We start from the raw sequence: 24,066 nt of genomic DNA, 5'->3' as shown, positions 1-24,066 counted from the left end.
GCCTGTCACGCTTTATTTCCTCTTTAACATTTTACCCCCTTGTTTTCCCCATGACATGTCAAAAATAATGTTTCACCCCAAACAGGGAACCTTAGTAAAATGACACATTAACATCCGTATACTGGGTTCAGAGACACATTAAAAAGCAGGGGGAAAAGACCACAGTGGAGACCACTGCAGCTTCTTTATTGTCTTCAATTTTAAGGTGATAGACTGGCGCCACGATCTGGATATACAGTGTATTACACCATTTATGTTGAGATATTGCATCAGTAGATATACTGCAAAGTTAATGCCTGCAGTAAATCCATCTTCAAACATTCTAGTAATATTCTTTCATGTCGATTCCCCAGTTTTACCAGTACAAGTAAGTTGTGTGACCTATTTCCATGGCAGATTAGATTTTTAAGGTGTTTGATATTGTTTTCTTGACAAATTATGATAGAACAAAATTTGTTTAACTCAATGAGTCTAGAACTGAGCTTTACTTGTAGCCAACTTCCATTCGTTAAGGGTGTTTCACATTGCCTATGTTTGAACAGCACCCCCATTGAAGTGCATGCAATGGTGTGATTTTTTAGGCTACTCCCATGGAAATCAAACACAGGGAGGGTTTAGCTCTGGAGGACTAGAAAGAGGAGACAGGGGTGTTTTTTCAGCAGTGGGGGATGGTTTCTCTCTCTCTCTGTGTGTGTTTAGGTTTGTGGTCAGGAGTTGCTCCAAAAGTTGCTACAGACCTGTCGGTTGCTTCTCTAAACCTCTTGGAATCAATCTCCCCGAGAACAAGAAGAAAAAAAAGGGTTCTTGTAAATTATTGAAAACCTTCTAAAAGATCACACCACCTCCGCACACTAAACAAACACACATTTAACCAACCAACTGACACAGTGTGAAACAATCAACACATGCAGTCCAGATACATTACATGTGTTGACTTTTGAATTGACTCTGGTCAATTCAATGATGACCCACATTAAAGTATTACCATAATAGTTAATAATACAATGGGTTTAATTGTATCTGGAGCTAAAATACCTTAATTTCTGCCATGATACAAATTTGGCTTCAGAGTTGTTTTTTTTTTAAAGTAAAGTATCAATTAATGCTCCTTTCCTTTTTTATATGTGTGACACACAGTCTTACCCACACTGATTGGCTCGGTCAGTGTGGCTCCTATTGCCTATTATAAATAAAAACTTGTGAACTAGTTTGAGTGGGGGTCAGGCGGCTGTGGGGGTCAGAGGGGAGGGGGCTGCTCATCAAAGCAACCAACAATGTTACCAGGCAGGCTAGCGAGATGGGAGACGTGTGCTTTACCCTCATTGGCTAACCAAAACAATGGGCGGGCCGTTGGGGGCTTGGGTATTTAATGCTTTGTTCCATTGTTACAGTGTGTTCCAGCTGGTCTGGTGATAGGAGCTCCGGGGCCCCACTGTTACGGGACACTGTTGCGCCTCCTCTTTCTTGCTTTACTCTAACAGTCCCTTTTTTTACTTGTTTCTTGTCTAAAGATGTCTTTTTCCTGCAACCAGTCCCTTGACGGCAGCTTTCCTCCCTCTCCGGCGGAGGACAGGGGCGCACAGCGGCTGTCCTGGGGCAGCCTGCTGCACAGGCTGGCCGAGCTGAAGGGGATCAACCAGCAGGTCCCAGCAGAGCAGGGCTGCAGGAGCGAGTCTGGTGAGTGTCACTGGCTTTTGTTTGGAGCAGGAGGACCCATTGTCTTTTGTTTGTGTTGATGCTAATAGTCGCCTAGAGGCTTTTTATTTGATCTTTTGTTGAGATGTTTACTTGCACATAAAAAAAAACTCACGAAACAACTGAAAATAGAGCGACAAAGGATGACAGGAGATTAAAGCTTTTACTGACCTGCCTCTATCTTTAACCACCATAAAACTGAGTTTTAAGTTTAGGGTGAGCCTAACCTGTATTCTTTTGTTTCAGGATCTTTAGCAGACATGTCTCTCTCAGAGTCTGACAGCAGCATCTTCTCTGACCCCCTGGAGGAGGCCCTAGCCACAGATGTCCGTGCAACTATCACACAAAGCCTCAACAATGCCTCCCACATCCTGGGCTGCTCCAAACTGATCCTACCCGACTGTCTCTTGCACAGCATCAGCCAGGAGCTGCTCCACCTGGCTACATGTGAGCCCTGCGGCCTCAGGGGAGCGCTCATCGACCTGTGCGTGGACAGGGGGGACCAGGGCTCATTGTGCACTGTGGACCAAATAGCAGTAGATGCCACCCTGGTCCCAACCTTCCACGTGACCCTCGTGCTCAGACCCGAGTCCAGCGGGTTGTGGCCAAGGGTTCAAAAGCTTTTCAAGGGGAGCAGGACCCCGCAGACGTCTGGGACGCCTCTGGGGCCCCGGAGTACTCTGAGGCTGAGTAGGAGATTCAGGGCCATCAAGAGGAAACTGTATAGTTCAGGGGAGCTGCTGATTGAGGAGTGCTGCTGACCAATGACTTCTGTCCTTGATGAGCTGAACTAAATTCATGTTGAACATGAAAAAGAAGCAATGTAACGTCAATCGGCACCGACCAGATTGCCCTGAAACAACACGTACATCTCTGTGGGTGCATTAACATGTTACTAAGGTTTTCCTGGAACCAGCTCAAGTCATGTGGCTGCTACTCACCTGTCTGCAGGTGAATCAACAGTGAAGACTCATGTTGGAACATGGGTCGCTTCGTTTCCTATGAATGTAAAGTCACACCCTGAAGGGAACTGGCTTAAGTATTTGATAGTCAAATATTATCAACCAAAACTTGTTGTGTTGTTTTGTACGTGACTCAAAGAACATAAAGAAATAAATTATTTTCTACTGAATTGTGTTACGATTTTCTTCTTTGTGAAAACAGTGTCCCATTACCAGACTAATCCTATAAAGCATTTGCTACAGTGACACACTGTACACCCTAATGATCATAGCACACTGATAGCAGCTAGTAAACAGAAACAAATTACATTTTATACAACTGCTGTCCTTTATTTAGTAAACTAGAACTGCACTGAGTACTCAGCTGTGGCACATGATGTGGTGAGGGGCATTCCAAAAAAGATCACCTAAAATGTCAGCTGTCGATGGTTTGGTTAGTGTGTGTTCTAAATTATCAAAGGGGATATACTGAACACCTAACTATCCCTGACTGTTATGCTGGCGTATAAGCGTTACATATGGTAGTGCTGTGAGAAAGAGTGAATCTGACTTAACTGGACAGAGCTCTGAGGGGTAGGTAAGACTGGAAAACAGCTTCACAAATTCAGTCCATTTACTCAGATGCATATGTGAAGGCCGAACAATCCTACATTGAAAACAACCGACATTTTGCAAACATGCTCTGTTCTACAATGTAAAAGAAAGAGAAAAAAAAAAATCTAAATTCCCCCTTAATCTGCATCACAATTTAATGGTTTCTTCCCAGGACCAGGTGTCATTTCCCAATCAAATTTGGTGGAAATCAATTTATGAGTTTTTGCATAATTCTGCTAACAAGTAAACACAAGACACAGCTGAAACATATCATGTCATTGTTAATAACAATTAGTTTTTTATCTGTTATTTGCGTCGACAGAACAGTATCTATCAACAGCACATTCATAAAATAGGCTGTGTGCAGTACATCTGGTGTCTGATTTAACTATACTTAATTTTTCAATTAATACACGTTAGATTCAAAGATGCATTATGAATTTGGGACGAGCACATCAGCTCATTACAAAAGCACAAGTGTGTGTGTGCCTGAATGCTTTACTAAAAGATAGGCACCCAACAATCATTGAAGAAATTTAATTTAAAGAAACCTTTGTACAATTTTAGTTTGTTAATTTAATAAATATGGTTTAGTTTTATTTGTGCAATGATTCTCAATACTCCAACAGACTACAAGCGATTCCACATAACATTATAGTATATGATATTAACTTCAATAAACCCTGAACTGTTAAAAGTAAAATGAATATTTACATAGGTAAGAACTATAAAAATTACACACGCTCCTTGTGAGTGGCTCAGACGTCTGTCTATGAGAAGGCCATGAGGTTTCTCAAAATGTTTAAGGAAAAACAAAAAAAAGATCCGGACAGAGAAAACTAAACTTAGCAGCTTTGTTACTGTTCAAATATGCTCTTACTTTTCCAAGGAAGCCCAGTGGACTCTTGCCACCCCGAAGACACTAGAGTAAGAAAATGTCAGCAGTCAACTCAAAGCTTCTCACAGTTCTACAGGAAGTCAATCTACAGCGAGTTGCAGAGAGGTTCCCTGATGAGGTCTGTCGCCCACTGCACATAAGGCATGTTTGATTCTCTTGGTTTTGCCGCAGAAATATGCTCCAATCTGAGTGGGCTCCGACCAATTTCTTCTAATTAGATTCAAATACAGAGGAACCTGAGGAGAACAAAGGAATCAGGGATTAGTATGCAGCAATCACTTACCACAGGATCAACTTTTAATACATGTGAATACAGCCAAGACACCGAATCAATTATTCAATCATCACCACTATCACTTGTGCAATGTTCTGTATCAGTGGAGCAGCTACAAGATGAAATTGATGACTTGATTTTGCATTTTTGATCCACTCAACTACAACTTTTACTATTCTTACATCTCAAATAGAGGATTTCATTTCATACGCATTTTTTAAATTCACACCGTACATACAGGTGGCTAAGAGTTTTCGTTCGGCATAAAATCTGCAGCGACTTGACCCTTGCTCGACCCTTGGATTATAGGTAATCCATCACAGTGACCCATCAGTTGCCTCTATTGATGCGTCTTTATTGGTCAAAGTTCTTTCATCACATGGTAATGCAGTTGTGAGCGGGGCCTGTGTTAAAAGCTCTCCTTGTTGTTGCAGAAAAAAAGTTTGTGGGAAACTCCTGACATCTGAGACAGCAACACAGCTGACCCTCGAGCATCAGGTGTCAGTCGATAGGACGGAAATAAATATATACGCGCTGTAATGGATTAAAATGAATAGCCACAGTGGCCTGCAGGGTCGGCAATCAAGATGGTGGGATAAAACATGCAAAACTCCAAAGTCGTTGCAGGTCATTTACTGTGCATATTAGCAGTTCTAATGTCCCTGTAATGTTCTAGCAACTTACCCATGTATGTGCAAGTGGTTTCTAGCCATCCAATAGGACCTGAATGTCTGATAGTCTGGAACAGCTGGGCGTCCCCATTCTCTGCGCCCTTTGGTACAACTCTGAATCCCCAAAGTAACGAGCACGGTACAGTAAGCCTTCCTCTGAAAGCACAAGAGGACAGCAAGTCAGTTAGCGACACTGGGCTTCAGTCAACTACTCTTAAAAACACGATACCATAATAGAATAACAATAATAAACTTTTAAAAACAGATGTTCTAACTCATACAAAGGTTGAAATAGTATCATAACTTTTCAGGACAAAGCCAAGATCAGGGAATAAAATAATAAAGAAATAAAACATTACAATACGGGTAATAAAAATGGCATAACAGGATTAGTTAAATGTTTTTTAAGATAAGTTTTAGGAGCAGATGTAATGTCACTGATTGTCCAAAAGGATGCGTCATTGCATTCCAACAATCAACTAAAAAGCAACGTCAGCAAAGAAAACCAGCTGAAATACAGGTGGTGTACTATCCTATGTAGCTGCATTACTTTAGCCTGGAGCTGAGATAATCTATTGAATTATTAATCAATCACTAGTAAATTATTCTGCATCAATTTTTAAAGCTTTTTTGTTTAAGCCAGCTTTAAAGGCTTAAATATGTCAAATCGGGAGAATCACCAGCAGATTAATTGAAAATTTAAATAAGTGTGATGTGCAGCGTTTCTGTGAACTCACTCTGCTGCTTTTCCTTCCAACAGTTGTTTCTAAGGTTGGAGATATAGTCATCTTCTACACTTCTCTCCAAATTCTTCATGTTATTCCCCGAATATTCTTCATTGAAACGATCTCCCACGTAAAAAGGCACCTTCAGGTGGGATGTATGCCTTTTGTGAATGTGTCCAGCTGATCTAAGGCAAGGAGGAGATACAGTAACAGAGTGAGACAGACGTCAATGCATTTCCACACGGACTCAGAAAGCATTAGTATTGTTGTGCCACTTACGGGCGGTAGCTAAGGCTGTAAGGAGGCTGGGTAACCATCATCTGGCTGAGAGCAGAAACAATGATAAGGATTAAGATGGGCATCAGCTGGACAAAGAGAGCCAGTCCTCCCTGTCCAGAGAAGGAAAAAAGAGAGAAGTGTTTATTCTCAGCTGGTATCATATTCAAGTGTGACTGAAATATTAAAGACAGGACTTACATCTCTCTGTTGTTCTTGTCGTCTTTCTTGTCTGTTATTTTGTGCAAAATGCATTCTTCCGTTTCTGTAAACGTGTACGTTACCTAAAATGAATGAAAGAAAATAAAAATAATAAAAACATAAACAGGCACAAAGCAGAGTTGAGACTAAGCTATCGGAGGAGATCAGGAGGCTTTTAGCCAATTCAATTACACGTATCACATCGTCGAACAGAGGCCTTGTTAAGAACTGGTATGAACACGTGGCAAGGGTGTTTTGATAACAAGTGGAAAACTTTAAGTTCACCTGTGAACGCACCCAAGACACATTTGAGCTCTGATCACTCAGACCACATTCAGAGGTTTCATAATGCACTAAAAGTATTTTATGTAGTATTATTTGCATATAAAGTGGGGAAGTGAGATCCTATCACACGTGGTCACTTGAGACATACATGGTGACACATACGAGGTGTGGACTGTAGTACTAGCTGTCCACTTGTCATCGTATCACTCGAGACTGATGTTAATAACAAGTCTGATCAGGGCCAGAGGGAACAAGTATTTCAATGAGTATATTTGCAGACAGAATTCTATTTTTAACGAGGCTGGTGAAGTATGTAACCTACATCGACTGATCCGTTCTTAAGACCTTGGTTTCAGCCTGTTCACACCAAATAGTTTATATACATCACATTATATAGCAGTGCAATGAATGTAGTAATTACAGCTGAAATGACTGAAGTCTGTCTTTTTCACCCTATCACACAGAGGCAAACAAAACAAGGAACCAGGCATAATGATGCTCAATATGGTTATAAGATATTAAATAGATAATAACTGCTGTAAGTTGCACTGAGCTTTGCTTGGCACTGGCATCAGCTGGTATTGTTTGGCTTGTGGAACAGAAGGTGTGGTTGAAATTGAGGCTGAACAGCCAGTCAGACAGCTATCTAAGATCACATCAGTCTGATCACAGATAAGATCTGAGCAAAGCAAGCGTTTCAAGTCAACGCACAATAACCACCAGTGATGGCGACACAAGGTCCAATGACTGCTGATGGCCAACTGATGGCTTTGAGTGGCTCACCCTCATGTCAAATAGGATTGTCAGGCATGTCAACCAAAAATACAAGATTCCAACAGACACAGTGTTCACCTGGCCTCTACTTACTTGACGGGAAGCCTCCACCGAAGAACATGTTGAAGAGGTCCTCGGGTGAAATGTCTGCTTCAAAATCACGCTGGTGTCTCTGTCTGGTTGGATGTGATCGTTCCTCTCCATACTGGTCATATTGCTTTCGTTTGTCAGTGTTGCTCAGTACGGCGTAGGCATTACCAATAGCTGAAAGAAACACACACAAATGTGCACTTATAATAATGACATTTACATGTCCCTCATAGAACCGCAGCCGAGAGAACTTTTAATTTACCTTTAAAAGCCTCTGTGGCTCCAGGTGCATGATTTTTGTCTGGGTGAAATTTCAAGGCCAGCTTCCTGTAAGCCTTTTTAAGATCCTCTTCAGAGGCCTCCTTTTCAACTCCCAGAGTTTGGTAATAATCTTTACAGCTCTTAATTCTGAAACAGAAAATTGGAATCAGATATGGTTAGACTCTAACCGCTAAGAGGATTGTGGGGGAAACAAATAAATAAAAATACTGAAAACACAACATACAGATACATCTACATCCTCATTATACTATAAGTCGTTAAACCAACATACTATTGGCGATATCCGAGTTTACCATATGAAAATTATTCCGCACTTATCTGGATGCATTATGGTCACTTTTACAATTAAAACCCTATGTTTACTGTGTGAAGAATCATGGTAGATTGTGGTTTGACAGATTATTACAACGTGCATCACAAATTTGGCATTTTCACAGTAAAAGTAGAATTAAAATTTGGTTATGTGACTCATAAAAAACCTGTGCTTCTACCTTCTTATCAGAGACCACATCCCCAATCCTAGATTTGATAGTTACTGCTACAAGATAATCAACAACATACCACCAATTATTTACCCTTAAACCTAACCCATTGGTCAACCGAGTAATGCTGAAAATCCAATTAATTTGACAAACTCATCAATGAAATGTGAAACAACAGATGTAAATTCTCAGATGCAATGGTGATGCAGTGTTTTGTCTGGATAAAGCTGCAACATGCACGATCACTACCAATTTCTACACACTGGACCTTTAAGATATTCATTGTGGCAACAAGAAAATAACATATAATCACATTGGAGAAGCATGATTAGGTTTCAAGTTTTTCTTCGAGTGGTACTATGCAGACTGCCCATGATGAAAGTAATAGACTTGTCGTAGTTTTAGTACTTAGTAGAACACACAACAGGACAGCTCAACGTGTGCACTGACTTTCTGACAGCCTCGACCTGCTCGGCAGTGAAGGGTTTGGCCGAGTCTGTGGCCCCCGGTGCGGACCCAGCCGGCTGCTCTGCGGGGCCGCGGTGCCTCATAGCGGGCCCGTCTCCGTTCACAGGGCCGCCGTTCTCCTCTGGAGGCTTCCCGTTCTGCTCTAACGACTCCAGCAAGTCTGGAAAGAAAGTGCAGCCATGTTACTCACGAATAACAATCGTGTATGTGTTTACCAGGTAGTTAGCACAGCGAGCTAAAGGCTAGCAGCGTAGCGGCTACCCAGGACGTCAAGGCTGAAATGTAAACTACGAATAAGCAAAAGCTGTTTAAAGCCAGTGGGTAACCAAATATATCAGAGGGACAGTTGCTGGAGTCTGAGAAAACTACAAATACCAGCATCGGTCGGTGGCAGGTGGTGTGACGGTTAAGACGGTTATGCTAACGTTGGCTAATTTGGCTTCAGAGCCATGGCCCACCGTCAGACACACAAACCACCGCAGAAAACACACGTTTGTTCGACGTACTTTTGGCTCGATCCGTGGGAAACAGGCGCTGCGCTTTGTCCAGGAACTTCCTGGCTTTGTCTGGTTGGTTGTTGCCGATCGCGTTCAGGGCTATTTTGATGCACCGATCGGCTTCGTCCTTGTTTGAGTCCATCGCGACACAGCGGAAATGTTTACTTGCCTCGGGTCGCAGCTAAGTGACGTCAGGAAGACGTCTTTGTAATTCTACGTCATGCGAAGTAAAACGATTTTACCCTTCAGAGCTTTGAAACCCTCCTACAACACGCGGGTCAACCCTGATATTTAAACCAATATATGTCGAATTGTCGATGATATGTTTTAAATCTTAAATGCACATTCTCTGACTTAAAAAAAATGGTGCTGGCAGCTTCACGCAGCAGGTCAGTCTTTTTTCTCAAATGCAACATTGTGTGTTCACCCAGGACTCCATGTTTGTTGTTTTGAACTGATGACAGTGGTTTAGCTGAGCAAAGGAAACCACAGTCAAAGCCCCAGCAGAGAAAAAGTCAGAAGGAACCTCCCTGTTCGTGGGAGGAGAGGCTGGCGGATGTGTTCACCCCTCTGTGGAGGCTCAGCTACGATGAGCAACTTGAGCTTAAGCAAACCACCAGCTGAGGATCCTGTCACAGCTCTCCGGGCATCAATCACAGTCCTTCTCCCCTGCGAGAGGTAGACTCAGCTTCCCCGTCCTCTCCATCCTACCCTCCAGAAATCTTTTAATCTGAATCAAAGTGATGGAATGAGAGAGGGATAAAAATGTCACACTATTTTATTTATTAGGGCCCGAGCACTGACAGACAGTGTGGCCCTATTGAAATTGTAATGATTATTATTATTTTGCAGGCAAATTAATTTAATTTAATCATTTAAAAAAAAAAAAAAGAAGTGCGGTTTTATGCAGTTAATTGATAAGGGAGATTGCTATTGTCATTATCCATTGAGTTTGTTATACAGGCACTAAATATAGTTTAAATAGCCTAAACATAAATACATCTTATTTCCAATAGCGAATCATTATTATTTCAACTACATGACTGCTTTGGTTAAATAAATTATTTGTAAATAGTTGACAATGTGTTATGGACTCCTCATTTCCATTAGTAGACATTATTCAGGTGGTTTAAAGTGAACTCAGGTAAAAGCCGAGTCTTAACAGGGAGCTGACTATCCATATATATGGACTATTACAATCAATAATATATTGAAATGAATTAAAATAAATCAATTTCTGTACAAAAATGTGTCTGTCTGTTGTTTGCGTGTGTCAAGTTATATACAGCCCATGCCTACCGTGCGCAAAAGCGCTGCTCGCGCCTAGGCTATTTCATTGTTTAGCCTTGATAGGCTATGTGCGTGGTGCGCCAACTTTTTTAAGAGATATCGACCCCCTTAGAGACAAAAAGATAATTCGAACCCTGCTCCCCGGTGAGGGATGGCTACCGCAAAAAGTCCACGTTTTCTGTCAACAGAGGAGTGGATGGAAACCCAAAGACGGTGGGATTCTACGTGGGCACAGGCCGGCAGGGGAACATCATCTGCGTCAATGGAGACCACCTGCTCAACATGCCGGAGAAGCTCAAACAAGTGGCCAGATACTACCAGGACTTCATCCGCCTATCCCCCTTAGAGCCCTGCCTGCAGTTCCACACCGGGGGTCACTGTCGAGAGGTCACAGTGAGGACCAACACGGAGGGCCACACCATGGCTATAGTCTACTTCCATCCGCAGAGTCTCACTCAAGAGGAGGTGGCGGTCCATAAGGCTGACCTGGTGGGTCACTTCACGCAGGGTCCTGGATCAGTCTGTCAGCTGGATTCACTGTTCTTCCAGGAGAGTAGCATGACTCACTGCACTCATGAGGAATCCCCCTACCAGCTGCTGCATGGTCAGCCACACATATACGAGGAGGTAATATGGACCAAATGGGCACAATAACATTGTTGTCATGGCTTCTAAGTGACATAATCCTGAAGACACAGATTTTAAGAAACAGTTTTTCTCATTATCAACAATAAAAAATAATACTGGAAAAGATCCTTTTGTAAAAGATACTTACAAATACCTGTTGGACATGACTTCTAAATGTAAAGTTGGGAGGGATTTAAAAATATCAGACCTGGATGTTTGAGCCGAGTCTTTTTTGGTTTTCAAGTCGACTGACTTTAATGGGAGTCTCCTCTCTGCAACATGAGACACACACAGAGGTGAAACTGAAATTTTATTTAGCTCAAAGGCTGCAATTGCTGCTGTGGCAACATGTTGGGGTATTGTGATTTTTTGACTTTTGTCCTGTGAGAATGTGGATGTTTGTATCACAGTTTCAGAACCGTTACACCCAGAAGGCCGCTCAGAGAGCACCTTCCTCTGCCAAGACTAACGCCCTTTCTGGCCATGTTGAACAATGGACAAATTCTTGCATACACACCCAAAATTCAATGAGTTCGTACAGGGGTTATTCCCCTCCCCTCCACAAGATTTTATGATAATCAGTCCACTAGGTTCTGAGTACTCCTGCTGACAGATGACAATGAAAACATAATCTGCTTGGCTGAGTAAGAAATTGGGGATAGTAGTAAGTATTGACTTTAATATTTGTTTTCATTTCTGATCCTATGTCTCTTGTCATTCACAGTTGCTGGGATTCAAGTTCCGCATCTCTGCTGATGCCTTTTTCCAAGTGAACCAGGCGGCTGCTCAGGTGATCTATGGCACAGTGAGAGACCTGCGTGTCCCAAATACAGAGGAAGGCAGAGAAAGAAGGACACTTGATGGTAATCTTTTAGATGTGTGCTGTGGGACAGGGGCTATTGGCATTACCATATCACCCAGAGTGGACAAAGTTATTGCTATAGAGCTCATAGAACAGGCAGTGGAGGATGCAAGACACAACGCAGCTTTCAATAACGTCCCGAACTGTGAGTTTATTCCTGGTAAGGCAGAGGTGGTGCTTCCTGGACTCATGTCACAGCTCAGTTCCACAGGTGGAGGCCTCACAGCTGTGGTAAACCCTGCTCGGGCAGGCCGGCACCCCAGAGTGGTCAGAGCGTTACGAAACCAGCCTTCTATTCGCCGTCTGGTCTACGTCTCCTGTAAACCACACGGAGAGGCTATGAGGAACTTTAGGGAGCTGTGCTGTGAACCCGACCCGCAGAAGAAACTCACAGGAGACGCGGTCTCTCCTACTCTGGCTGTGCCTGTGGACATGTTCCCACACACTCCTCACTGTGAACTGGTGCTCCTTTTTGAGCGCTAGCAAATGTGTCACACTCAAAGGTTTAACGGGTTTAATCTTTCACCAACAACGCTGCTTTAGAAGGAGTACACAGGGTTGAATAATGATTTACATTTGCTAGATGATAATAGAGATGTTTGTTACCACCACTATCTACACACAGAGTGGTTTTTTACATGATTAAACCTCCTTTCAGAGCTATGTGGTACCACTGATTATTACCTCTGTTAAGAAGGTTATGTTTTCATCTTAACCATTTATTTGTTTGTCAGCAGGACTATGGGAAAAACCACTGAATAGATTTCTTTGTGCAAGTACAGGACCTGGGCATAGAAAGAAACCATTTCATCTTGGGGTGATCGAAGAATAGTTTTTCACTTTATTTAGCATTTTGAGATATGTCTATGTGAGATACATTTTCATAAATTTCCCAGGGAATAATACTCCTATTGTCTTTCCCCATTTCACACTCGCACGGTCCTGTCAATAAACGCAAAAAGGGCCAAAAATATATGTGCGTGCAATTTGGTGCAGCTTGAATTTAAGTGGATGACGTGGAGGTCTGCGCTCTAATCATTTCCGTTTAGCTATAGGGACTTTTTTTCATTAACCATTTACTCCATACAATCTCTTACACTGTCTTTATCTGAGGCTATCACATTAGATTTATTACATTATAGTATCAACTGTGCACAATCTCTGTTGGAATTGCCGCTTACTCTGCCCTGCAGTAGCTGTGTTTGTGCAATAGGTGGTGTCAGTACTGCCTCTTTGCCTCCATCCCTCAAGGAAACTGGGTGAAAACAGCTGTTGCACAACCCCCATGTTGGTCCATCCCATTCATATCAGTTCACTAAAGTTCAGAACATGGTGTCTGAATGGTATAACCGTTAGTGGCCACCATCGTTTAAGTGTGGTCATACATTACGACAGGGCTCGAAGATAGGATGATCTTTTATCTCCGTGCATGAAGTAATGGGATGATTATGCTTAAATCATCCAGGCAGTTCCAGGGTAAACACTCAGTCAGGGAACTGAACTATAATAGCCCCACAACAGCTGCCAGGGTTACTTGGTACATAAATGTCACCAGTTATGTTTTAGTCCGATTAACTTCTGCTCTTGAAAACGTTTTCACAAGTGAATATTACAAAATATATGTATATATTAGCTATGTCTTTAAGAAAATAAAATCTAAACTTTGTTAAGTCATGGCTGCAAAGTGCTGTCCCACTTATTTCAGGTTTAATGGGTACAAATGTCCGTGTTGCCTGACATCATGGTGTCTGCAACCTCTTGCACTGTTTCACCAGATAAAAGAGTAGAGACGTTCATATAAATGATTGAGTAACAGTATCCCTCTTATGATAAGACTGATAATAAAAAACTGAGGGTGGTAAACGTGAGTTAAGCAAACAGCCAATGAAAATTCAGAGCATGTGACATCAATTTCCCCTTCGAGCATTTGCTTTAAAACAGACCCCAGAATAGGTAATAAGAGGATTTCAGAAACCAGGGATCCACTTGACACAGCTTTATTTTTCATCTTTATCTACATCTCAAGTGTTGCCTGCATCCCCGCAGCTCCGGGTTCCTCTTCTGTAAGGAAACATCTCAGCGCACAGTGAGTATAAAATTACCCATATTTTATTCTTTTAGAGGGACTAAATAAGCTGATCTTTAAATCAGCTTATGAAGTCAGTTTAAAACTTGTACTAGTCAAATTGTATGTGTCACTGATGTTTGAGCTCTTCACACCACTTTATGATGAGTGATTACTGTCATAATGCTCTGCTGTGTGTTGCTGTGCAGCTGCTGTGTGGTACATGAAGGCATCACTGTTAAGCACTGCACCTGTGGGGGTGCACACATGGCCAGATTAACCTCCCAGGGGGCCCCGGGGCAAAAGTTTGTAGGGTCCCCATTGACCCCCATAGTATAGCTTACATGGCTGTTTCATTATTCCCCTTAAGCAGAAACCAACCAGTGATCTGTGGCACTCTGTAAGAGAAAGAATTGGCACCAATCTTGGTTATGGATTATTAGTTTAACTCATTATTTAATTAGATAAAATGCCAACAACTCACCAATTGCAGCTTTTCATGTGAATACTTGCAACTTTCTACAACTTTATTAGACAGTAGACTCAAGAGATTTGTGTCTTTGACTTGTAGGACATAAAATCCATTTGAATATATTGTCTAATAAATGTGACGTATTCATGTCTAACAAATGTTGGGGCTTTGGGGGCCGCTGAGGGTCTTTGGCCCCTGGGCATGTTATAATCCAACCTTGACCACTGAGATTTGGCACATGTGGTGTAAAGTGGAAGCCAAACACAAGAGACGGTTGTCTATCATGACCATGGGCGATAAACAGGTATTCACAATATAATTTTCATTGATAGCAATATAACGGAAATCCGGTAGGCTTATATACATATTGCGTATGCATTGTGCAAGCACTATGAGGACGTATAACAAATAATTGATCTACCTCAGATGTGTTTTTTCAAACTTACATAATGTGCCATTTATCATGATAATTATTCATATGCAATTTTTTTCAATCCTGATATGATGTTTGACCATATCGTCCAACATTACACATAACACTGGATGAGCAAATAAGAAGCCAATGGTACAATACATGTCCAATATCTTTTTGAAACATTTTTCCTAAGTTCTTATCTTACATAACTAAGTAGAAATGTAAAAAAAATTTTTTTCCAGATTCAGTCATTACAAATGATCATTGTATATGGTTTTCATGTGTTGACATGTACATATTTAATACATCTTTAGGATATGTCTATTGTGTTGTTCTCCTACAGTAGAAATGTAAAAAAAAAAGTTAGGTCATACTGAACATGAGGGGTGTAGGGATCAGTAAAAAAGTTTCCAGATCAGCATTTAAAGTGATCATTATATATCGGTATATGTTTACATGGCGAAAATGTTTTCAAAACATGGCTAAATTCTATCCAACATATTTCCCAAATGGTATTCTCTTACATAACCATTAGAAATGTAACGGAATCGTCACAATTTTCCGAGGGGAATTAATGAATGCAAGGGCTGGGTTCTATTAAACTGATTATGAAATGTCAATTATAATGTTGTCATTGTGACAATATTTGTATACAAGGCTGGGTGGGGTCCTTTGCCGAGATACATAATAGTTTATGCCAACATGGAATAATAACTCGTGTTTTCAGTCTGTACTTGGCTCGTGGCGCCGCGAAGTGCAGTATGTACTCAGCCAGCCTCCGTACCTCCCCCCTCTCTCGCTCTCCCTCCCCTCTCTATGTAGCTCTCTTCCTCCCCTCTCTCTCTCTCGCTCTCTCCCCACTGCCTCTCCCCCTGCTCTCCGCTCTTGCATCCTGCTGTGCGCATTAATCTCACCAACTTCTCCCCGGATTTGCTCTGCCCCTCTGCGCTCCGCACACAGGCAAACCTCCCCTCAGCCCCCCGAAAATGACCGAGACGGGAACCAGGGAGCGCCAGCAGCACCACGGCGGCGACAAGCAGCAGAACGGCGACGCCGTGGCAGAATTGCCGACGACGACGACGACGACGAGGGATGATGTTTTCGACGACACCTACAAGGAGAAAGAGGGACCCAAACCTCCGAGAATGCTGGTGTGGAGAAACATCATCCTCATGGTGCTGCTGCACACCGGCGCACTTTACGGACTCACCCTCCTTCCCTACGCCTCGGCGCCAACTCTCGCCTGGAGTGAGTATTGTGGCGCACACGATGTTTCAGCCTCCGCAGCTGGGTTTCCTCTGCTGCCTACAGGCCACAGGCAGAGGACAGAATGTGCTGATGTTGTGTGATCACTGTTAATACAGTACACACCGGCCGAGGGGTCATGCCACTGGCAATAATGGAGAATGAGTCACCCCAGGCCTTGTGATTTTCATTATAGGCGTACACGCTTGTGTAAGTCTGCCAGTCTATGTCATCCTCCTCAGTTATTTAAGAGCCCTGACATGTGGCTGCGTGTAAACTACTTGTTGGTCTGTCAGAAGTATGTGGATTTCACTCTGTGATAAATAATTAGTGTTTTGTGATCTGTTTAGACTTATGTAAAGGCATGACTCAGATTCGTGAACAGTCCCAACTTTGTGTCGTCCACTCTGTTGCTGCATAATTTTTCCCCTCTCATTGCAATGCTGAGCTGCATATTATTTCACCAGGGGGAAGACAAAGCACAATCAGCCTTCCCATAGACATCCCATTGTGAGGCTGCATGCATGGCACTACAACAGAATGCTCTCTGCCAGCCCAGAAGCCCCCGCTTCTCAAATCCTGTGTCGTCTTGTCTGGCCCTCGCATAGTCAACACATTCAGCGCGTGGTTTTGAGAGGAGCAACACAAAATTGAGAGGGCAGAGCTGCCCCTGTGCCGTCCCATCTCCGCACACACGTGACTTTTCTCACAGTCCTCCTGGACAGCAATGGAAAGAACTTGGCGTCCTAGTGACTCTGCCCCCTCGGGTGGTGTAAAAGCAATCTCAGGGTAGTGGTGACACTTCCTGCTTAACATTTCCACCTCTCTCTTCCTTCCAGCGGTACTGTGCTACCTCCTCAGTGCCCTCGGCGTGACTGCCGGCGCACACAGATTATGGAGCCACAAATCCTACAAGGCTTCATTCCCCCTGCGAGTCTTCCTCGCTCTCGCCAACTCCATGTCCTTTCAGGTAAAGTTAAAGAGTCAAATAATCCACCTCCTCCTCTGTGCAGAATGATGCACGTGCAGGGTTTGACCACATGAGGCTGTCGCTATGTTCATCTGTTGAAAGTTTCACAAGTCTAAACACATTATAGACGAGGTAGAGCATGTGACTTCTTGCATCATACATGTTATCAAAGATGCCAATGGGGGATTTATTGATTGAAGTCAATGAAAAGATATAATCTGAGCCGTAAACATTTATTGTTTTGTTGCCACATGTTTCCTGACCTTAATCTGATTGTGCATACCAGGGGTGCCTCAAATAATCCTCTCTGTAACTCTGCCTGTGTCTGTCCCTGTGAGCAGAATGACATATACGAGTGGGCGAGGGATCACCGCGTCCACCACAAGTACTCAGAGACAGATGCGGACCCCCACAATGCCCTGCGGGGGTTCTTCTTCGCCCACATCGGATGGCTGCTGGTTCGCAAGCATCCCGACGTCATCGAAAAGGGCCGGAAGCTGGAGCTGTTGGACCTGAAGGCAGATGAAGTTGTTATGTTTCAGAGACGGTGAGCAAAAATACCTTGTTTGTAGATTTACTGAAGTCATAGTAGGGCTGCTCGATTAATCGAAATTTAATCGTGATTACGATTATGGGGTCAAACGATCTCCAAACTACAATAATTGAGTTGAAACGATTATTTGGCATTTTTTTCAAAAGAGACGCGGATGCGCCTTTCAGTCCTTCCCCCAAAGCATTCAGCGGCCCAGCTGACTGGCTCTCACTCTCAAACAGCAGTAAAGTGAAGGAGGCGAGTTGTGTGTGTGTGGTGATCGGCGGTGAAAAAAACAGCACGAGTGGAAAAGCAGGGAGGGCAGCAGCAGACCATGTAGCAGCCGCGCCGCGCACCGCTATTCTCAAGCGCGCTCCCGCCTGGCTGTTCAGACCGGTCACACCGGACCAGCATTTCTCCGCGCCGGTCAGTCGGTCAGAGAGTCTTAGGGTTGCCATCATTAAGGGTTTGAATAACCGGGCACCGATATCCTGGTTTCACGGAGGAATAAGACACACAGCCGTCATCGGTGTTTACCGGAACCGGAAGTGATTCAAAAAATAAAGCATAGACTTCAGAATAAGGGCACATATTAATAATCGTTTAAATAATCGTGATTTTGATATTGTCTAAAATAATCGTGATTGCCCTAATGCCCTAAATCCCAGGTTCTGGTACTTCACTATTGTTTCAGTCATCTAGTCTTGTGTGCATCTGTTTTCCATAAGCAAACATGTTTATCCCTTGTAAACAAAACATTCATACTACTTACATCATGTCTTTCTTCAGAGTATGGTAAAACTCTCCTTTTTAGATCTGTGTTAAAGATCCTTGAGGTTATAGAACTAAAACCAATTGGAAAAGAACAACAATCATCATTGACGATTAGGATGTCATTGACTGTATAGCTGTTCTCAGACATGCTCTAAAGTCCAAATATTTTCCTGACATTATTCAGAGGAGCTCTATGTGAACATGCAAATGTCCCAATCCGCTGCTCTGGACATTTTACTGAACTCTCACTACCAACAAACTTGTACATGTCAGAGTGAGCCCATGAGAGAATACAGAAGGACAATGTCGCAGCAGACACAACACTAAAAAAAACTAAATAGCAAAGCGAATACAAGTATTCCAGAATTAAATAAAGATGCCACACACGTGGAAGATGTCGGCAAAGATGTCAACCTGGAAATACAAACTGATTTGAGAGCTTCTGGTGTCAAGAGCGGATGCTGGGTTGCCTGGATGTTCACATCTTTCCCTCCTAAAGTGATATATGAATATCAAATTCCTCAATTGGCAGTGAAGGTTAATATTGAATATATCATTAATGACGTATAGTTACCATGTACATTTATTTCCGGGGTTTGCAAGTATCTGACACAAAGTCACTTCCCCTCTGGCTCAGACAGGATGTGGTCGCGTGGCTCATACGGGCCAGAGGTGCCTCGTAGTGACAGACCCAGCGATAAGGGACGTTTCTAGAGAGTGAATCACAGCGTGCTCACGCAGCGTCCACTCGCTGGTCATTTGTCAACCTTTCTACTCGTCTCTCTGGAAGCGGTCCCAGTTTTTTCATTTGTGCTCTAAGGCAAAGGGGATTACCATTGGCATGAGTGACCCAATCAAAGGCCCTGTCAACTGTGAACAGTGAACTGATGTACATAACTGTGTTACCATGTTAATAATGTAACGTTTAGTGTTTTCTGGTGTTTTTCTGCTTTGATTTAAAAAAGATAGGAGAAGTGAGGATTGATGGTTCTTCTCTTGTTTACAGTCACTACAAGATGTCTGTGCTGCTCCTCTGCTTCGTCGTGCCCACCGTGGTGCCCTGGTACTTCTGGGGTGAGTCCTTTGCCGTGGCATACTTCGTCCCCGGGCTCCTGAGATACGCCGTTGTGCTCAACGCTACCTGGCTGGTCAACAGCGCTGCACATTTATGGGGCAACAGGCCTTATGACACCACCATCAACCCGAGGGAAAACCCGCTCGTTGCTTTCAGCGCCATGGGTAAGGAAACAGCATATTGATGACCTACTTATCCTAAAGCTGCATTCATGTTTGTGCGATTTTGTGTGTCATTTGTTTGATCTTTGTTTTTACTTAAAACTTTCCTTTTCGTGGTGACTGGTAACACCATGACGTGGCAAATGTCATCAGCTTTGTTGTAAATAACTTTAAATAAATCACAAGTACAAACAAATATATAAAGCTTGAATTAAGAATAAAAACATAATTTTCTTTATGTAAAACATTAACATAAATGCACATCTTTTCTGCATTGTTTGTTTCATAAAATAAAGGTGAAACAACAGCAAACCTAAACGCACATACTGGTATGTTTGTGGAGTATCTTTAAGAAAAAGCATCTGAAGTATTTTCCACTTAAATTCACAAATGTAGGTTTCTGATGATATCCGAACATCCGGATACACAAAAACCACCATCAGGATTGTTTACTACTCGGTGCAGGAGATGGGAATCAGTTGTTTGAACATAGTCAGAATGTCATTGTAATTAGGGGAAACCGCTGTACTAAAAGTTTTAGACCTAATCCCAAAGAGACCTGAATAAACTCTTACATATTACCTGTGCTGGTTACAGGGTCTTACTGCAGGTCTCGCTGGGATTCACAGCTTTTCAATGAAGTCTTTATATAGGAACATCTTTTACTGTAACCATGACAACTGTGCAGCGTGATAATGATTACAGAGATTAATTCAGCAGATCTGATTACGATGGTTTGTAAATTACATCATGTGACAGTACGCCTGTAAGGTTTTCCCATCCATAAATAAGTCTCCACTTTAGCCTCCAGTTCATGGTGTCTCCACCAGACACTTCATGTGTCTAAATTATTGTACATTCAACATATCATAATAATTCTCCTCATTATAAAGTATATAACATTTTTAATTGTTTTTGTTTGTTTTACAGGGGAAGGCTTCCACAACTACCATCACACATTCCCCTTTGACTACTCCACCAGCGAGTTCGGCTGCAAGCTCAATCTCACCACTGCCTTCATAGACACCATGTGCTTCCTGGGTTTTGCCCAGGACTGCAAGCGGGTGTCAAAGGAGGTTATCACCGCTCGCGTTCAGCGGACGGGTGACCGCAGCATCAGAAGTGGCTGAGTCCCGTTCGCCTGCGAACTCGATTGCAACTGATACCAACATGTCGAACCGAGACAGAACGTAGCCACAGGTATAGCAGCATTTCAGTGGTGGGGTGGTGATTGCCATGCTTCTGATTATAAGTTAAAACTCTTCCTGAGATTAATACTGGCTTCAAAGAGCTATAGCCCTTTTTCATAAAAATTGTGTGGGTCTCTTATACGTTTTGAAGTGTCCTCACCGATTATTAGCCACAGCCAGCCCCTTTGGCGGCAGATGCAAGCACAGCGTTTTTTTCACCATAATATCAAAACAGGCACAAAGAGAATGAAGGTGACTAAGTAAGGATTTAAGTCTTCTTTTTGGCAGTGGTAGGACAGACAGCCAAACTGGTCTGTGTGAGCGCTGTGTAAAGGCCGACATTACAGAATAATTTACTGTATCTCCTATTTATTAATGTGCTATTTATTAACAGTCTTTGGCACTTTTTGAGAGCTTTATGAAAATCTTTAACGGTGTGGTGTTTCTACAAGCCAGACTGAGGGCCTTTCTCTCTGAACTTCTGTCAGTGCTTTGTCCCATTCCAAAAGGAGTGGTGCTTAATCCTTGTATTTGTCTATTTTTCATTTTTTCATTTTTGTAAGCTCGTAGTCTTACTAAAAATAAGCTGCTATGTTCAAGGCCGATCTTTCAAGGGCCCGTTTATCATAGAAGAGTGACCCTGGCTGAAAGTAGGGATGCGTTCAAACCCACCCTCTCCAAACTGTCCGAGGGAATCTAGAGGAGGATTGATGTGGAGCGCTCTGGCGTAGCATCGCGTATACGTTGAGCCGCCTCACACTTCGTCATTAATCCTCCTCATTCAGATGCTTCTAAACTGAAACACAGAACCAGACTGCTCGCTCTTAATCTGAAGAGACCGAGGTATTTGCATTTACATTCTATTGGGTTTATATACAGTCAGTTGTTTTATTGCCTCTCCCTCAGATACGGCCAATGACGCAGGTGTAAGAGGTGCATTTACCTTTTGTGCTCTGTGATATTACATAAACATGCCAAGACTCTTGACCAAATGCCTTACGAGGGTTGCACATCTGTTTAAAGAAAAAAAAAAAAAACTAAAAGTGGGAGTTATGAAAGACAATTAGTGCTTCAATTTTTTGTCTAATCTCGGCTATGTGGTATCTGTTTATAAGGAAAACTTGAAAAACCTGTCGTCCCTTATTTATATTGAAAAGAGAGGGACCTTTCAACAAAACAATGCTTTTGAAATATGATTTAATTTTCTCTATCAAATACTTTGCTCTTATACAAGAACCAAACTTGTCATGAATATCATTAACAATACTGTTGTAATACTTGTCCAACTTCCTCTTTTACAGAGCAAAGTTTATTTTTATTTTACAGTGTTAACTTCTTCAACTTCGAATGCCTTAAAACGGCACAGTTTTTTCAAAGAATGTTTTTGCCCGCAGTATGTGTACAATGAATAAAACCAAATTTTCTACTTGTGTAAAGTATGTTTTGCTGGTTTTGTTGGAATTCTGTAATATTCCTTATTCGTATACTGAATAAAAAAAATATGATCATACCCTTTCTATTTCATCATTTATCTGGCATGCTGCATCAGCAACCTATACATATATTGGACTATTATTGAAGTATTGTAGGAACTATACTATAAATAACTATTAACAAGTCCCTTTAGAAACATGTATGACATCAAGAAACATGGCATAAAAGAATAAAACGTAAGTCATCGAAACTGGATGCGTCGTTATATATTACAAATCATATATATTACTCACATGTAAAAAGCTATGTTTTCAAACTAAGCAGTGGTACATTTGTTATTTTCAGAAATTAAGTGATAACAGCAGAATTAAATGTAAAAATTGGTTTCATAAGTGTAACCGCTTATAACCATGTGTAAACATTTTCCCATAATGCATCACAGTGACGTCTTTTAAGTGATGGTAGGAGTTAAGAATTTTTGACGGTTTTTATCCTTATCTTATCGCTGCCATATTAAAGCCAGGGCGCCTCAGCCTACATGGTTGGGATCATACTGTACCTGTGCCGTTCAGGCTTTATCTCTCGCTTGTCTCACCCTCATCTGTTCTCGGGCGGTGGCCTTTGCACCTGTGACACCTGCGTAGTGCACATATTTAAAATGTCTTCAGATATTGTTTCGGACATTCCTAGTGTGCACATTTCTATAGATACAGCACAGTGTGTGGGGTAATCTGCAGCTTTGTGTGTTCACCTCTGCAAACAGGCTCTTTATCACTTATTTGTGTGTTCAACTCTGCAAACAGGCTCCTCGTCACTCTGTGTCCGCATGATGGGAGCAGCACGGTGTCGTCCAACAGGCTGAGATCCACATTTCTTGTCAGCAGTTACCGGGGCCTCTAGATCAAATTCATGGCAGCTCCCACTGTGTGAGTCTGGTGTGTTCCGAGGAGGAGAAGCAAGGAGAGAAAGCCTCCTGCATTTGAAACATCTGTGCACTTGCTCCCTCTGCTGGAGAGTCCCTTCACAGTAAACCCACCCTGCCTTCCTAGTGCATCCTCCTTTGTTGTGTGGGAGAACAATACGTGTGTTTTGTTTTTTTGGCAGAAAACAGTCCGCAGAGCACAGGCACCACAGTGAGTCTGAGCCCAAATACTTTAGCAGCATTGATCCCTGTTGACCCGGTCGGTGACATCAGCTCTGTGTCTATTGGCTGCTGACTGTCAGGCCATCGTCCTCTTCATGTAACACCTCAGTGTGGTCACACAGTCAGCTGGAGCTCGGACGCTCTGCTGGGGTCACTCTCTCGCTTGTGCAACATGGACTTGTTAAAATTTATAATGCTGCTGCTGGTGCTGATGTTCACTTTGTCACAAGTTCTTATATATATATATATATATTTTCCTATATACATGTCCAGGGTCACATTCCTGTTCAGGTGATTCCATTTGTGCAAAAGTTAGAAATGCACGAACAACACAAAGCCTGTTGCAAGTTTGCTAGTATAGTTATTTCTTCACTGGTTATCTCCTTAAGCCAAAAACAACAGGATGAACCCCCCCACTTTTGTCTCATTTTACTTGTCATTCCTCTTTAAATCGTAATCCAAAAACATCCCTCAGAACCGCCACCACCCCCTCCTCCTCCTCCTCCCCCTCCTCAAAATCACTTTTGCTCTAAATCCTAATTTGCACACAAGACGTTTCCTAAAGGGGGAAAGGGACCTGTGGGTCAGATGGGGTTAGTGGGAAATAACCCTTCATCTCACTGTCAGCTGTATAGG

The 24,066-nt window shown here is 42.5% G+C and overlaps 4 protein-coding genes across 4 annotated transcripts; 3 read left to right on the top strand and 1 right to left on the bottom strand.

Annotated features, from left to right (window-relative positions):
- Positions 1-1,396: 1,396 nt before the first annotated feature.
- LOC128453390 (DNA damage-inducible transcript 4 protein) lies at positions 1,397-2,827 on the top strand. The gene is made up of 2 exons (XM_053436269.1): positions 1,397-1,677; positions 1,942-2,827. Exons 1-2 carry the CDS (start codon positions 1,512-1,514, stop codon positions 2,454-2,456), a joined length of 681 nt encoding a protein of 226 aa, XP_053292244.1. The 5' UTR covers positions 1,397-1,511; the 3' UTR covers positions 2,457-2,827.
- Positions 2,828-3,388: 561 nt separating this feature from the next.
- On the bottom strand, positions 3,389-9,352 carry dnajb12a (DnaJ heat shock protein family (Hsp40) member B12a). The gene is made up of 9 exons (XM_053436266.1): positions 9,184-9,352; positions 8,660-8,837; positions 7,708-7,853; positions 7,449-7,619; positions 6,297-6,379; positions 6,099-6,208; positions 5,832-6,004; positions 5,108-5,250; positions 3,389-4,385 (listed from the first exon to the last, which is right to left on the bottom strand). Exons 1-8 carry the CDS (start codon positions 9,314-9,316, stop codon positions 5,129-5,131), a joined length of 1,116 nt encoding a protein of 371 aa, XP_053292241.1. The 5' UTR covers positions 9,317-9,352; the 3' UTR covers positions 3,389-4,385; positions 5,108-5,128.
- Positions 9,332-13,711, top strand: trmt2b (tRNA methyltransferase 2 homolog B). Its single transcript, XM_053436264.1, is given in 4 exon segments — positions 9,332-9,784; positions 9,787-9,886; positions 10,602-11,091; positions 11,816-13,711. Coding segments are annotated over 4 exon segments (1,458 nt in total). The 5' UTR covers positions 9,332-9,537; the 3' UTR covers positions 12,437-13,711.
- A 173-nt stretch (positions 13,712-13,884) lies between these two features.
- scdb (stearoyl-CoA desaturase b) lies at positions 13,885-22,362 on the top strand. The gene is made up of 6 exons (XM_053436267.1): positions 13,885-14,039; positions 15,866-16,153; positions 16,990-17,120; positions 17,462-17,667; positions 19,433-19,665; positions 20,593-22,362. Exons 2-6 carry the CDS (start codon positions 15,892-15,894, stop codon positions 20,790-20,792), a joined length of 1,032 nt encoding a protein of 343 aa, XP_053292242.1. The 5' UTR covers positions 13,885-14,039; positions 15,866-15,891; the 3' UTR covers positions 20,793-22,362.
- The last annotated feature ends 1,704 nt before the right edge of the window (positions 22,363-24,066 follow it).

This window comes from Pleuronectes platessa, chromosome 12 (genome assembly GCF_947347685.1).
Source record: "Pleuronectes platessa chromosome 12, fPlePla1.1, whole genome shotgun sequence".
NCBI classification, from domain to species: Eukaryota; Metazoa; Chordata; class Actinopteri; order Pleuronectiformes; family Pleuronectidae; genus Pleuronectes; species Pleuronectes platessa.
The sequence above is the reverse complement of the archived record's forward strand: the minus strand, read 5'-3'. Positions and strand labels throughout refer to the sequence as shown.

Bases quoted from the DNA above. Each gene is read 5' to 3' on its own strand.
- LOC128453390 (XM_053436269.1), top strand. From the start codon at position 1,512: ATGTCTTTTTCCTGCAACCAGTCCCTTGACGGCAGCTTTCCTCCCTCT. The intron at 1,678-1,941 runs GTGAGTGTCACT...CTTTTGTTTCAG, and splicing joins GGGCTGCAGGAGCGAGTCTG to GATCTTTAGCAGACATGTCT.
- dnajb12a (XM_053436266.1), bottom strand. From the start codon at position 9,316: ATGGACTCAAACAAGGACGAAGCCGATCGGTGCATCAAAATAGCCCTG. The intron at 6,380-7,448 runs GTAAGTAGAGGC...CATTCATTTTAG, and splicing joins CGGTGGAGGCTTCCCGTCAA to GTAACGTACACGTTTACAGA. The intron at 6,005-6,098 runs GTAAGTGGCACA...TCCTTGCCTTAG, and splicing joins TACAGCCTTAGCTACCGCCC to ATCAGCTGGACACATTCACA.
- scdb (XM_053436267.1), top strand. From the start codon at position 15,892: ATGACCGAGACGGGAACCAGGGAGCGCCAGCAGCACCACGGCGGCGAC. The intron at 16,154-16,989 runs GTGAGTATTGTG...TCTTCCTTCCAG, and splicing joins GGCGCCAACTCTCGCCTGGA to CGGTACTGTGCTACCTCCTC. The intron at 17,121-17,461 runs GTAAAGTTAAAG...CCCTGTGAGCAG, and splicing joins CCAACTCCATGTCCTTTCAG to AATGACATATACGAGTGGGC.